The sequence below is a fragment of the Rhipicephalus microplus genome, chromosome X, assembly GCF_043290135.1.
Source record: "Rhipicephalus microplus isolate Deutch F79 chromosome X, USDA_Rmic, whole genome shotgun sequence".
Lineage (NCBI taxonomy): Eukaryota > Metazoa > Arthropoda > Arachnida > Ixodida > Ixodidae > Rhipicephalus > Rhipicephalus microplus.
Window position 1 is genome coordinate 40,218,922 of NC_134710.1, and position 15,362 is coordinate 40,234,283.

A 15,362-nucleotide genomic window follows, 5' to 3' on the forward strand; every position below is an offset into this window, starting at 1 on the left:
TTATCCAGACTGCTGCCCGAAAGTGATATGCCGATGACATGCTCCACTCGCACTGTGTACTCGATCAAATCTGCAGTCTGATGTTCTGTCTTCCGCCTTGTTGCGAACATTCGCTTTGGCAGCATTTTCCCGAATAGTCCAGTTTCCACGGAAAATATTTTCTCAGCAGAAAGTGCCTGTGAACCCCGCTAGAAGAGCTTGTGGCTTCAAAGACAAATAAATCTAACGGCTCTTACGTGACGCTTATTGTGTTAAAAAAAAAAGAAAACTGAGGACACTCAGTAAATCATTTCATTCTAGCCAATCATTTTAAACGATAAAAAGGAAAGGGGTGTGACTCATTTCGCTTCGTGTACGCTCGTATATAGACCGGAATAAGGCACACGCAAGCTGCAAGGCAATGCGCATTGGTATTCCTACCGCACCGTCTCTTGCCCTCAAGCATCCGAGTCAAGTTTGCGCCATGCGTGCATTCAAGCATCCGCGCGTTTTCCCTTTCTACCGCATCCGCCTCCTTTCCGTTGCCGACTCAATGGAGAAAGTGCACCCTAAGCGGAGCGTCGAAAACAGTGCCATCCGGGAAAAAAAATGTTAATTGGCCGGCTACTGCGGCGCATACGCGCTAACGACGATGGCATGACACGTCCGGTGCGACGCACCAGATGCATGGCAATGAGCCGACAGTCGCGCGATGAGCTGTCGCATTCTATACGATACAAATAATGTAGGCGCGTGTCGCGGCCGCTGGAACGGAGCCACCCGGAGCGCGTCTTCAGCTGGATGACACAGGCGGCCTTGAGGAGAGCGGAAGGCAGCCCCTTGACGCCACTTCTAGAGGAGCCGTGGTGATAAGGCCGCGCCCTCGCTCCACTCGGGGACGCTCCACTCGGCCACCTTCGGCGCGGAGTTGTGATCCGCCACGGCTGCCTGCACAGTGAGTGTCCGCGCTCGCGCGATGCCAAAGACGGTGCCAGCCCTCGCCCTGGCCGCGATGTTGGCCGTGGGCCACTGCTGGACAGTGGGCACCGGCTATCGCGCCGATATGGGGATGCAGCTAGTCAACGGTAAGAAATCGGCCGCGCACGCCGGCCGGCGTGCGCGGCCGAAACTTTTTCAATACGCGCGCCGCACCACGCTGTTTCGCGGCCTTGAGTATGAGTTGGAGAGGCGCGCCTTTCGCAGCGATATTGTTGGCCTGGTGACCAAAGTGATAACGCGCAACGAAGCGAAGACGCCGTGATATATGCACGTGCAGCTTTTCTTTATATTATTTATTATTCTTGTCTCATTGGTCTTTCTCTTTCACAACACGCAACTTAATGTGTATTTGCCAAAGTGCGGCGTTGTGTTAACCGTTGCGCCCAAATCTTTTTTGATATAGATGCGCAGATATTTTTCAAGGCTTCATATGCTGTAAAATATGTCTTCAAGTCAATCACTTCTTCAAATCAATCAGATCAAAGTTGGCTTCACTTAAAAAAACGACTAGAGAATATCATACAGCAATAAATATTGTATTTTCCGCTATTGAATATTTAGAAAAGCATTTCTTCACCTTTTTACTATTTCTCGATGTGATCAGTTCCTTCACTATAGGATCCATTCACCCTTCGTTAAAGCTTCTTCGTCATTCTCTCGAATAAAAAAAAACAGAGATTATGTGACTAACGAGCTTCGAAGGTGATTGCCACTCGTTTGTGAAATTCAGGTGCACTATTAGCCTTCATGGATGTCGTTGGACGTCAGTCTGGTTTCCTTTTGCCGGGCAGTGACCAAATATGTTTCTTCAAAGTCTAGATGATTCTAAAATTAATTTTTTCTCAGAACGGCTGATTTTTGTACAATGACGGCGAAGAGCAGCCACCAAAAGCACTTCTTTTTAATTTTTTAGTTACTAGCAAGAAGTACTGCGGCAGAAATTATTATTGAGGACTGTATATAACGTGTATTACATTCATTCATTCATGCATGCATTCCGTTTGTTTAGATGAAAAAAAAATTCTTGGATTGCGGTGGTATTACTGGAGCCAAGGTTTCGACAAGTGAACTTATCTGTAGTTAACTATAAAGTAAGCCACAAAACGCCGAAATCGGAGAACGTAGAGCGGCAGGAACAGAGAGCAGCCACGTCTCTGATCTCTGTTTCCACCACTCTGCCTTTTTCGATTTCTACGTTTTGTGGCTTCTTTTGTTGTCAACTAAGTATGTGCGTACCAACATGCCCAACAAGCAGCTCTCCTGGACTCATCTTTGTCAAGGCAGTAGTGTCGCCACGCTGAAGAAGACAAGTCCACTTGTGGAAAACCTGGCGCCAATGACATTCCGTGTCCCAATGATTTCTCCGTCTCTAACTGCTTCCCCCTTCCGCGTGGACATCTGACTTATGTGAAAGGCCATTTGTTTATTTCCATATGTTGCCAAAAAGAAGTCAAACTTACCAACGCTTTCCTTCAATGTATTTCTTTTTGACGATTACAGAGAAAGGCTCTACGAACAAATACAAAGCAGGCAAAGTGCATCGCGTGTATTCCGCACTGTTTCTGCTTTCGAAAATATTGGAACTGTTTTAGTATTTGTAGCACAAACTAAAATACATCATGCTGGCACGCTGGCTTTCATTGCAATTGAAAAAGTTCGAATTTCAAAACTGGGTTGTTTGACCAGTTTTTTAAGAATTGAAAATACTCTGTGATGCATTTTTTTTCTATGAAGCTATTCTTTAGTATTATGTCATAGAAAATGCTCTTCAAGTCCATTTGTTCATTCTACTTTCTGTGTCACCGTGCCACTTTCACAAAAATCTGAAGACCTGCTCTTCACATGTAAAGTTCAATACAACACCGACAGAAAACGTTGTCCTCCCCTCCGCACCTGTGTACACATCTGCAAGCACTCGCTAGTATTGCTTGTGAGTCATCTTCTAGGCAACCCAATGCCGTCGTAATCGTCATACCAGGTTTACTTTCGTCTCTAACGACGCACCCTTGAGTCATTACGTAACCATACAATGATGCAAGTATTAACGGATGTCAAGTTTGCTCAGTGATGCAGATAACTGTGGCTGCAGTGCGGCGTTCCGATTTCAGTGTTTCTGAGCTTGAATAAAGTCCATAAATATTTGTTTAGCTGCACTTTACGGCTTGCCCACAAAAGGGCCACTGAATGTTTTTGGTGGCACGTAGCCAGTACTTTCTTTTCGGAACTTAGAAGGTAGAAGTTTTAATGCCTTGAATTTTGTTAAGCTTCCTGTGAAACTGCATTTCTGAGCAGCAATGTAGTGCCGTCGGTGCCATTCATGTATGCACAGGTTATAACGGATGCAATACCAACGATGGTGCTTTATTCACTAACCTTTTTTTTCTTTTTCGGGGACACCTGCATTGCGAACGCTGCAATGTTAATAGAATCATCGATATAACTTTGCTCAAAGTTACACATTGTATTGAAGCAGTTTAGGAGTCCTGCAAATGTATGTATGCACTTTTTTTTGGTAAGTGGCGTTTCTTTTTTTTTCAATATTGCCCGAAACTGGGCGGTACTCTTTCAATGTGGGCCGAGCACGTTTTGAAAACGCCGCAGCAAGGTGAAATGCCATGTTGTGCAAACATCGTGTGGCCCTATTTTCCGCTCCTTATACAGAAGCACTTACCCTCATCTGGCTCTTACGCCACGTCGAATAGGCGGCACTCAGGTTTACCTCCTGCTTCTCATTGATTCCGTCTTCCCACGCCGGCAACGCGAACAGGTTCCTGCCTTTTCGAAAACATCACCATTCCAGCCGGCGAGAGCCTACGCCAGGAGTCTCCCTGCCGGAGGGTCACCTGTATCGAGCACCACAAGGCAGTCTTCATTCAAGAGTAAGCACGCGTGGCGAGAATGAGTTGGAGCCCACAAGGCTCCAGCTGCTCCTTCCCGCTCACCCTCTAATGAAATTGAGATATTCAAATGTTACGTGGAAAATAAAAGTAGTCAGTCCGCAGCCACAACGCAGCTCACCGACAACGTCAACTTCACTCTCAGTCTGAGGGCATCTTACTTGGGTATGTCCCACTATGCCCTGTTTCAGTCAGCCGAAACGACGTAACAATATCAATAGTTTTACCCACAATGATCGTTAAGAAATTTATTCTTTAGGCTGCGTAAGATATGTTCGCTATCACAAATATTCCAAAGTGAAAGGAGGCAGAAGACGTGTGTTGTTGTAGTCGATTACAAAACAAGAATAAATACAACTTCCACAAACAGCCATCACTATCCCACCCAGAGGCAATGCGCATGCACGTTCGATGCAATCATGTTTCCGCATTTCCGCAACGTCAAGCACATGTCGCGTGCTTCAGATAGTGGGTGTCTCTCTATATACAGACGCATGTTTGTGTCTCTAGTTTTGATTCAAAAACTTGAACGTCCTGTCAATTCGGTCAGCGATTTTCATTGTAGCATTGTCAGCCTAAGAGAGGAGTTCTCGGCACCACTCACGATGACAACGCCGATTGCGCGTGATTTCACAGAAGAGGGTGTTTTTTGTAGGCCGAATTGTAACGACCTCCGTAACGGCTCTCACATGACTATGTTGATCCTGGTAACTCATGACGGCAAAATGCATCTGTGGTCTTAAAGCAAAACATTGGCTATGACGTCTGGATTCACATTCCCAAAAATATCTTACGCTAAATGAGAAGCCAGTGTTGACATTCTGCATATCATTGGCAAAGTTAGTTGCAAAAAACACTCGCAAACTGAACACTTATAAATTCGGTCCCAGAGAAAGTCACGCTGCAGTCGCGTAGCGGGCGCGTTTCCCTCCCTCTTAATATTCATTGCATGCCCCCACATAAACTGTGGTGGGCTGCAAGGAGCTTTTCTTCTCCTTTACCAACTAAATACTACGGCGCGCATTTAAACGTCTGATAAGTACAGAGGTCCAAAAAGATTTTTTTTTCCTGGAGGACAAGGGCAACCCCAATCAAGGAGCAAACACTTCAGCCAGAGCACACATCCACCTTTGTTTAGGGGTGCATATTTCTGCTGCGTCAACTTTGTCAAGATAGCACCTTCACAAAGCTTTGATCTGGCTGGATCAATGGAAAACAGTATTCACTTGATTATAAACGCATTGAGTTTTTGAGAGTATATAGGTATATGAAAACTAGTGACATATCTTGATTGGTGGTTCGCAATTGCAATAATTGTGATAAAAATATTGCAATATTGCAATATTTTTTATCTGTCCACTGCCAACAGTAGATATTTTATGCATGGCCACGGCGGCCTACTTCCGCCATTGTAATCCGAAAGTCCGCGGCTAGTATTTAAACGATACTTGAAATGCAGTGCATTTATATCGGTCGTAAGGAAATGAGATGGCGCCCTGCCGAATGCAACAGCGATACTGGCATGCCTCTATAATTCCATGTTACCGCTACTAGCCATCAAACTTAGGATTATGATACCGTTGCCACTCTTTAAGCACTCGTAATCTTCGATCTTCGACAGGCAATAGAGTTTAGGTATCTTGTCACCTCTGTATACACTATCTAGTTTCGCCCCGCCACTTTACGCCCATCATATGACCGTTTCTTTATTTATATATTATTTATTTATTGTTTGCTTGTTTCTTTTTTTCTTTGTTTGTTACAAGTTCCGCTAGGGGCATATAAACATTTCACAGAATACTAAAGGTTTTGAAATGTACAAATACATTAGTCTTATATAGAATATTAGCTAAAGGTAATGCTTCGTTGAGCCCGTTGGTTCATTATGGAATAGATTTGAGCTCAAAAGAACGCGGCACACACGCAGTGTAATCCTCTTCTCTTCTCGTGTCTCGTCCTTTTTGGCTAAATATTTCATAACTGGTGCTGATCTTGAACGGTTACGATTGGCGCGGGAAAGTGGTTCTCTCTCTCTCGTAGCACGTGGTATGGAGGACTGCAAAAAAAAAGGGGGTGGGGGGAGGGGGGTGATTTCGACCCCTGCATTGTGGAATGCCAACTATGTAAGTACGGTCCAGTCGTTCAGAAGTGTAATAGGAGTTGTCAAAAATAGTTCGGGAAAATGCCTGAGCGAAATGAATCTTAACGACGTATGAGAGAAACGCTTACGATTACAATAGATATCATGGTAGTTACGATTACACTGTGGCAGTAAGTAGTCTGAATACAAGGATAGTTATTCAATTTAACCATTTCAAGGGAGTCTATTACTGCTGGTGGGCCCCACAATGACGCTGCATATTGAAGTTTGAAGCAATGAATGTAGGAATGCCTTGAGCGGGGAGCTCATGGTATGTAGGCTTTCGTTTTTACCGTTGCCCGTTGCTTGCTGGCGATAAGAAGTTGCCTTAGGGATATGAGAATTTTTGTAGACGTCCAATCAGTATAATACTTTTTTCTTTTTGCATTACCGTATAAGTCGCCGCATATAAGCGAAATAAGTAAATAATTCTGGAAACCATGTAACGCACTAAAACGGGGGACAAAACAAGACAGTACGAGTCACAACCCACGTGTTTTCTTCTTTCTTCTTTTGTGCCCATCTGTGCGTGTTGCAACGTATCTAGGATGCAATAATATATGGCCATGCTCGTATAAATAATTGTTTTGTTTGTCTATCTCGCACAGCTGCTTCTTGTTATAAACTGACTTTTTTATTAATTTATTTGTTTGTTTGTTTATTTTCACCGTCATTCAAAAAGAACTAAAACTTTGTACTTACAACTCACTTTTTCACAAATCAGTTGTATATCTCCTGCAGTTGGGTACAAAATTGCTTACTGTGCTTGACGCTTCACGCCACAAACATTTTGTTGTTTATTGACAGCGAAGCTGTTCTATAGTCGAGCCTTTCATGTGCAAGAAACCTTCAGTGACCGGAGATCGTTGTGGGATTTACTCACAGCAAGTACGTGGATCCCACCATGAATATGGGCCACTCCTCGACTGCTCGCACTGCTCCCGCAACTCATCCCTACCACGGCACTGCTCCCGCCAGTTGTTTCCCACTTTATCCCATTTCATTGAACCCCACCGCATTTGCACTGTCCGTCAAGCGAAGCTGGCTGATATTTTTTTTTTTATTATTGAAGTCATATCTCGGCGTTTGCGTAAACGCTGTCTTTTCTGAGCATAAAAAAAACATAATAAGAATAAGTTGAATAAGCATGCATGGCGAGGGCACTTGGCGGCGTCTGCCGGCAATCACATTGTTTCACGCGAATAGACAGGCGCTACTGGGCGAGAAAGGAAGCCAGGCTATAATAACAACCCACGGCTTCGAGCGCTGCGGGAAAAACCTGCGGTTTCCTGCTCGGCGTAGCGTGCGTGCTACACTGAAGCCGTCGATCTGCGTACCACTGAAGCGAACCAGTTCGGCAGACAGCAACGCCTCAGTATAGAATTAGCCTTCTTTTGACACGCGTCATTTGTTATTAGCGCAGGCTTGCATTCTGATAATGTGGGTCGGTATACGGTTGCTTTGACCGGGGAACGAGACTGTGGGTCTCGCGGCAGCTCAACTCTATCGCGTTCCCCATTTCGAATCATGGGGGAAGAGATATAACGCGCGCATTGCCGCAAACATTTAGAGTTTGCGTGTAATAAAAGTCGAAGTTAAGCCACAAAAAAAATATCTGCTGTGGAAGTAAATGGTGAAAAATCTGAAAGGCTGGTAGTGACAGAACGGGTGTATAAAAGCTTTAGCGCAACTGGCAGGCATAGAAATAAACGCGTGCAGTAAACGTGTAAATTGTGCTGTTTGCTATCAGCTAAAGAAATAATGAACTTGCAGCTCAAATTCATTCTGTTCGTGGCGAGTTAATTGACACGCGCTGAATGGAGCAAACAACATGTTAGCCTTTCTATCACTAACTGTTATCAGATTTCACACTGTATGTAGTGACTCAAAATTTGATTGAAGAGAGCATGTTCCTCTATATGTATACTATTATTATGTCAAGATTATTACCGCAAAGGTTTACTCTAACTTTGCGTCTGAAGTTCCTGAATAAAATCACTGCTGAGCATTCAATCATACCAATGAGCATTCATTCATTTGAAACCTTAAAAAGCGAGCGAATTTAAGAGGTGTTTGCCACCTTTAAACATAAAAAAAAACTGCCATACGACCTCGTTCCATATACTTCTATGCAGCATTTAGAATAATAAGGCAACGCTGCGGTTTCATTTTCTTTTTTTCTTTTTGTTTGGTGTTGGGCTGCACAATAGTTACAAGGGTAATATAACTGCCCACTTTTGTACTAAAAAAAGAGCTTTTTCTCGTGTGATCTAATGCAAGCTGACATGCTTGCGTAACTATACCGCAAGTTGTTTTATGCCCCAGTTGGTCGAAATTCATGGCCCAAGTGCCATTTTGAAATGCATTTTTATTGAATCGCTGCACTACCAGGCACAAAGCTTCCGTTTCGAAACCCTTTTCTTGAAGAGATGGCGTATACTAGTGCATTCCACTGCGTGGTCCTCGAGTGCGCTCTCCAAGCGTCAAGCGTGTGTTGTAACCGAATCTCGTGCTTCTTTTTTGCGGCAGACTGTGGGGCTGGCTCGGCTTTCGTGTGCACGGTTTCTGTCTCTACAAGGTCATCTACAGAAAGGTCATCTGCAGCCATTAACGCTGTCTCGGTAAAACATGCCAAATAAGGCTCGGCGTGAAATCCAGGACGTTTCTATTTTCTCTTCTAGCGGCCGTACAGCAAGAGTGCTTGGAATATGCAGTGCTTGGTGATTGTCCCCTGCTTTCCCCATCAACGTATCACACCACTGATCACTCGACTTGCTGCGCGAGTTGAATGAAAAACAAGAAGAGAGGCAGAAAAGAGCACTGCTTCTTGTCTCCCTTCTCGTTTTTCCTTCAGCTTGAGCAGCAATCCGGATTTTCAAGCTTGAGCTAACTAGCCTGAAAAACAGTATTACCACTGATCAACTGGTCACACCACTGATTATGCCCACTGATGAACTCTAATATATATCGGCCATTTTTTTTATTAATAGGGGGCACCAGCACCCGCAAAACGTGAACTATGTGCAATTATAGTGTCGAAGGTCGTTCTGTATGCAAAATAAATAACTAATCTGAGCGAAATAGATGAAACTGCCGTCGCACAAAACATACTGATATTCCGAAATGGCAGCATAGATGAAGGTTCTGTCTTGCGGCACTGTCAGGTTGTCCATCGAAAACGTTTGCTGGTTTTCTTTTCTGCTAACAGTCACCTTTTGTTTTCGCCTGTAGTGGTGAATCCATTTCTGAAAGCAGTCATTGTGAAGCAATTGTAAATCTCGTCAGTGACAAAAAAAAACGAAAAAGAGGACGTTTTGGTGTTTTTAAAGGGGTACCTCATTCACTGAACGAGGTTCCCACATTTGTGTTCTGTAAACAAGGATCTCATAGGGCCCCCAAACGTGAGTTTCAGCGTATTTTTTGAGGGAGTGGGAGGATGGGAGTTGCGCGACAACATTTGTTAACTTTTTCAATTAACCTACCTGGCCAGACAATATTCCATTAAACTGTTTTACGAAAAGCACCAATATTATCTGGCCCGTTCTGATAAAAAAAAAAAGTCGTGGATTTCACTTTCCAACTGAGCAAAGCAGAAGGTGGTCGTGATGGACGTCCTTGTGTAGTGAAAGGGAAAGTCCTCTCGCAGGAAAAGTCTCGGTAGACTTAATAACTATGCGCTATCATATAGTGCCTCGGCCACAAAAGGCTCCTCACACACGGATTCGACCCACGCCCGAGAAAAGCGTTAACAGTAGGAGCTCGTCGCCGTCGGGCAGTGCGTGTCGTAATGGAGAGACGCTGCCAAGAAAAATGAACGAAACCCAAGTAGCCGCAAGGCGACCGGGCCTCCATGGAGTTGCATCGTTAAGGTCAAGGCAGGTGTCGGCCTCTCCCGGACTTTATTCCAAGGTGGTGCTTTGATGTGCGCGTGGTAGGGGGAACTTTCGAGGAAATACTAAGAAAAAATTAAGATACGAAGGTATACGCGCGTAAGGGTGATTTTCTGAAAGCATTGGGGCTTCTTGTTTACAATCAGTGGAGAATTATTTTTTGCTATGTTTTTTCTTATATATAGTCTGCCAGAGCAGTTTCTAGGGCCTATACGGGAGTTAACGATTAGCAGTATGGTTTCTACAGCGATCGCAAAGGAGATATTCTTTGACGATTAACGTTTATATCTCACCGTATTGTGGGAGTAGTATCGTGCGAGGTTGAAAATTTCGATGCTCACGAATGAATTTTGCAAAGCTAAGCGACACAGGTTTCTAATAATGAAAAAAAAAACACATTAAAGGCACTCTGTTATTTTAACGAAGCCACAAGGACCGCTTTAAATTGATGGGTTGGCTATAACAGCGGAAGAACATGCGTATTGTATGAAGAAAGACACCGCATTAACTATTGCGAAAGCCATGGGTGCAGATGACTAATACGGAGCTCTGTAATTACCATAAGTATCTCCTCGCTATTACAACCGTAAATCATTCATACAGGGCCTAAATATATGTGCATTTCCATACCTCGCGCTTGTCTGTCGTTCATTTACCATTGTCTTTCGCGGACGGCCTATAAAATGGGCACCGAAATTAACGCAATAGTGACGCCTCGCGGTTTTCCGCTGTCCTCCGTTATATCACCACACACTCTATGTCATTTACCATGTTTTCTCGAGGTCACAATTACGTCTTATATCCCATTCCTCTTTTCTGATTTCGCAGTATTTATGTCTTCCAAAAACGGACCAATGTTATTATTCCACTTTTTTAATTGTGGTACTTCGGCATGACGTTCATGATGACAATTCGATGTTTATGACGGAAGGTCGGAATGTGGTTAAATAATGTCAGAATAATGTTATTGAGCATTAAATAATCACTTGAATGGAAATGCCTAGATGTGGTATGGCTGCAGAGAAGCATAGACAGTCGCGCTAATTAGCACAAAATAAACATAAAATTAAGGAACTATGTGAGAACTTGTTAGTTAACAAAAAGGGAGGTGTGCTGAGTTGTCTTGTTAGCGCTGTCTAATTAGACACCTTTCAAGTGAAGAGCTTGAAGTCGCGTGGTACACAAAAAATTACCATTGAACTTCTGCCCTTAGCTTCACACAAAAAGTATTACTACAAATACATGAATGGGCTTGATAGCGCATTGTGCCAACCAAGTTCATGCCAAATACAAGTTCATTACACAAGAGTAATGCTGCATTTGGTTAAACAGGATGCAAGACAATACATTCAGTCTCAGCAAACAATTGCATATAGTGAAAAAAACATGTTGATGGTTTAGCTTTAGTGTAAACTCTATTACTTAAAAAAATAAAAAAACATAAAAATGCCAAAGCAGAAAGCGAATGAAACGAGATGCCAAAGACAAGAGATGTCAAGCGTTGATGCGAATAACCAATCGGTCATTCGACAAAAAAACTTCGGTCTCTTGGGGCTGGATTTAGGCATATTTATATAATAATATTGGGCGTCTGTTGCAGATATCCTTCGTAGCTCTTTTTGTGATTACCTTCACGACAGATTAAATGTTGTGACCATGCGTTTCCCGCAAGTTGAAATTATACTCTTAGGTGATTTCAATTTTCCCGACATCTCATTTATTCCCTTTTTCTAAAACCACAATGGCAAAACCAATCAGGTCGTTTCAGTTTGCTCGGACTTCGGCTTATCCCAGAAAGAAACTTCCAACACGTGTAACAAAAAAACAAATCATCACTGCTGGATCTGATTCACACGACATCGACTGAAAAATTTCCACACTAACACACATGCCCGGGCTGAGTGATCACACTTTGCTTATTGTGTTTTTCTTTTAACTTTCAATCGATATTATCAATAAATAATATGCTGGTGCAGTGGAGCATACGCACCAACGCGTATGCGCCTTCGGAAGAGAACGAAAAACCCCGTGCTCTGATTCTGCACTGTATTCTAATTGCTTCTTTTAGGTGAAGCAAACCTAATAAAACTGATGCAGCCATTACCGATAAAGATATTCGTCGACTGGAACGTAAATAGAAGCTTCCGAGCTACAGCTTCATCATATCACGAGCCCTCGTTTCAGACACTGAATGTCGTTTCATGTAAGAAAGGAAAAAAATTAACCCTCGCTTGGCAAACGTTTACGCATGGATGGGAAATTACGCAAGATTCTGGGTATTGTTCAGACCTTTTCCCAATGGCATTTTGATATGTTATGCATATAGATGACCATGGTTCAAGCTTACGTGAATCAGGTCCTCCCCCTCTTTCCTTTCCACCCTTACTCCTATAGCGGAAATTATACAACTAATCCGTAGAATTGTGTTCGTTCGCTTTCTTTTTCCTGTGTGCAGCTGTTTTATACAGGGTGTTTCAAGAAGTGTGTCCAAGAATTTTTAAAAATCAGGAAAAGGCGCTATTTGCTCCCTGTCTTCACAGTTGCTTTTTTTTTGTAGTGGCAGGCATCTTAATAAGGTTGAAAACATCATTTAGAACAGTCACTGTGAAAGATAAATGAATTAGTTTTTAAAATTGGAGTTAGGTAGTTCAGTCAAACAAAAGAATTGGAAGTCCTTTATGCGAGGAACCGAAGTTCGCTTTGAGATTTGAGAAAAACGGCCTCTAGTAATTACTGCGAATGAATGAAATTTTCTGAAAGTCTGCGGTGAAAGCGAAACCGAAACGCCGCGAAAGACAGCAACTGAAATGAGGGGGGGGGGGGGGGGGGGCGTAGTTACATCAACCATCAATCGGCTTCTTTGTGTGTGTGTGCTGCGCTCGTAGTTGCAGCACGCATGACGCACGTACGTTAACAAACAGGAAAAGAAACTTAACCCTTGTAACCATTGCTTTGAACAGTGACGTCATTGCAGTCGTCTACTTGTTGCGCTCTTGGTTCCGTTGGTTTCGGTTTCGTCGCAAATTTTACGAGAATTTATTATTTAGTAGTTAGTAATAGAGGCCGCTTTTCCGAAATCTGAAAGGGGCAAATGGGTCTTCGCATCAAGGACTTCAATTATTCCATTTGGCGTAACTGCCAAGCTCTACTAAATAAAAAGGTATTTAATTTAATTTTTAATTACTATTCCAAATGGTGTCTGAAACCCTCTTGAGATACCTGCCACTACAGGAAAAACAACTGGGAAGACGGTAAAAAAATAGCGTCGTTCGCTGATTTTAAACCAATATTGTACACGTTTCTTGAAACACCGTGGATACTTGTTTAAGAAAGAGTGGTGCTTCCGCATCCGTATGGTTTATCAAAAGAACATACCATCGCGTTTACACCCGCGAAGTGTGGTGTTTCAAATTCAACAGCGCTCGAATCCAACAACAATATACGTACCAACTTCTCTTATCTATTCCGTGTGTCTACAGCACCATCTGCGTGTTTCGATTTGCATAGGCTTGGTCCCGTTGTACTCAGTCTAGGTGCTAAAGTATGACACGTGATCGTAGGTCATTAAAGCCCCCAAGCTGCCGGCCACTGTCAATTGCACATTCAGTGAGTTTAGACTGAGAATTCTACTGCAGTGTTGAGGAGGGGATTACTGGCAGGCCGGTCCAGTATTTTATTATATTTGTTATTGACCTGAATTTTTTTTTTTGCCCTGGACGTACGGATTTTGCAGACAGACCAGCGAAATAACGCTACGCGTTGAAGAATTCGGAAAAAAATATCTCGTACTTTTGTAATACAATTGATCTAAATGATCTGGTGATATATGATACACTGAAACAGTTCAGACCTGATAACACAAGGCCAAAGTCCAAGCACTTATTCCTAATCCCAAAAGAGCAAAGAGCACACAAAGAGAGGCAAGAGATAGCTTGTTGTGATTTGCTTTTTGCAAGCGCTACAATCGAAGCGAAAACAAATCAAAAGAAAGCGGCCGCTTCGTCCACACTATATAAATGAAATACCAATAAAATGAAGCTTCTTACTTCGTACTGTTTCTCTTGAAGTGTGCTGTTTCCAGCACAAAAATGATCTGCATAGGCCTATAGTGCCACGGTAACACGCTAAGTGGTCGCAGTCTTGGTGAGAACCACTTTTATTATATGTAGTTACATAAATACATTACGAGTATCTTTTTTTTTTTGCACTTGCGTTCTAAGCCGAAATCACTGTCAGGTGCATCAAGATAGACGACTGCAATCCAAATTAAACATTCTTTCTCTTAACCAGTTAAGTGCAAAATTTAAAGAGTTTATTATGCAACCCGGCATTGCAGTTTCGTCGCGTTTATCCTCATGTTTCAGAAAATGAAGCAATAAAAAAATATACCAATTTTATTCTTAACGTCCGCTTTCTCTTTCTTTCTCTCATAGGTGCACGGCATATTACTGCCCGTCAGCGCATTGCCGCATGGAGTCCAAAGAAGGCCCTTACCCGACGTGCTGCCCAATGCCTGTCTATGTCGAGAACTGAGCGCCTACTAAGCGAAGCATCGACACTGGCATCACAGCGTAGCTGCAGGGCCAGCCCGTTATTCTTGTATAGTGACTGCCATTGCAAATGCCAGTTGTCATTACTTTTCCTGATGTCGCTAGCATCATCCTTTTTGTCGGATAATTCATACCATAATATATATTCCAGTGTCTACCGGCACCCTTTTTTACATTAAACGGGTTACTAATATAGCTGAACCAACAGGAGAACAGATCTGACATCACATTGCTTTTTCTTTTTTCTCTCTTCCTTCCCTTCTTACTCTCTCAATCGAGTGTGAATGTACTTTAAAAATTTATATAAAGTCAAAGAATGACTGAAGTTGGTTACAACTTATGGTTTGGTCCCCATTGGCAACGTCCTCTTTTATTTACTCAAGCTTTATTCACTGTTGGTAGAAAATAAATACATACTTTGAAATAAACGCAATAATTTTCCTTTTTTTTCTGATGTGAACCGAATATTTCATGTTGCAGAAACCACGCCTTATTCGAGGAACTGTTTTTAACGATGCGAACTATTGTGAAGTGGCTAGCGGCTGTTAAATAACGTGCCTTATCTTCCACGTATTCTTGTGATCACCGTTGTTAAAGCTATGCTTGATAATTGGCCTTGAGGGCTGCTCTCTGTATCGTAAACGTAAGAACACAAAATCGTATTTTACTTTCTTTCGCAACAGCAAGAATTGGCACAATTGATGACGTGCTAAGCAGCCATGGGTACAAAAAGGAATGGAGCTTTGTTTTTACGCCCTTGACTTTTGCGAAAAATCTGCTGCTGCACAAAACGCGGCTTTCCCATCAACCTGGCACATGCTGTCGCAGCCCAATCTTTCTGTACACACACACACACACACACACACACACACACACACGTATATATATATATATATATATATATATA

At 42.8% G+C, this 15,362-nt stretch overlaps 1 protein-coding gene across 1 annotated transcript; it reads left to right on the top strand.

Moving 5' to 3' along the window:
* The first annotated feature begins 760 nt into the window (after positions 1 to 760).
* LOC119175838 (complement inhibitor CirpT3) lies at positions 761 to 14,902 on the top strand. The gene is made up of 3 exons (XM_037426840.2): positions 761 to 1,064; positions 3,746 to 3,857; positions 14,339 to 14,902. Exons 1-3 carry the CDS (start codon positions 956 to 958, stop codon positions 14,436 to 14,438), a joined length of 321 nt encoding a protein of 106 aa, XP_037282737.1. The 5' UTR covers positions 761 to 955; the 3' UTR covers positions 14,439 to 14,902.
* Positions 14,903 to 15,362: the final 460 nt, after the last annotated feature.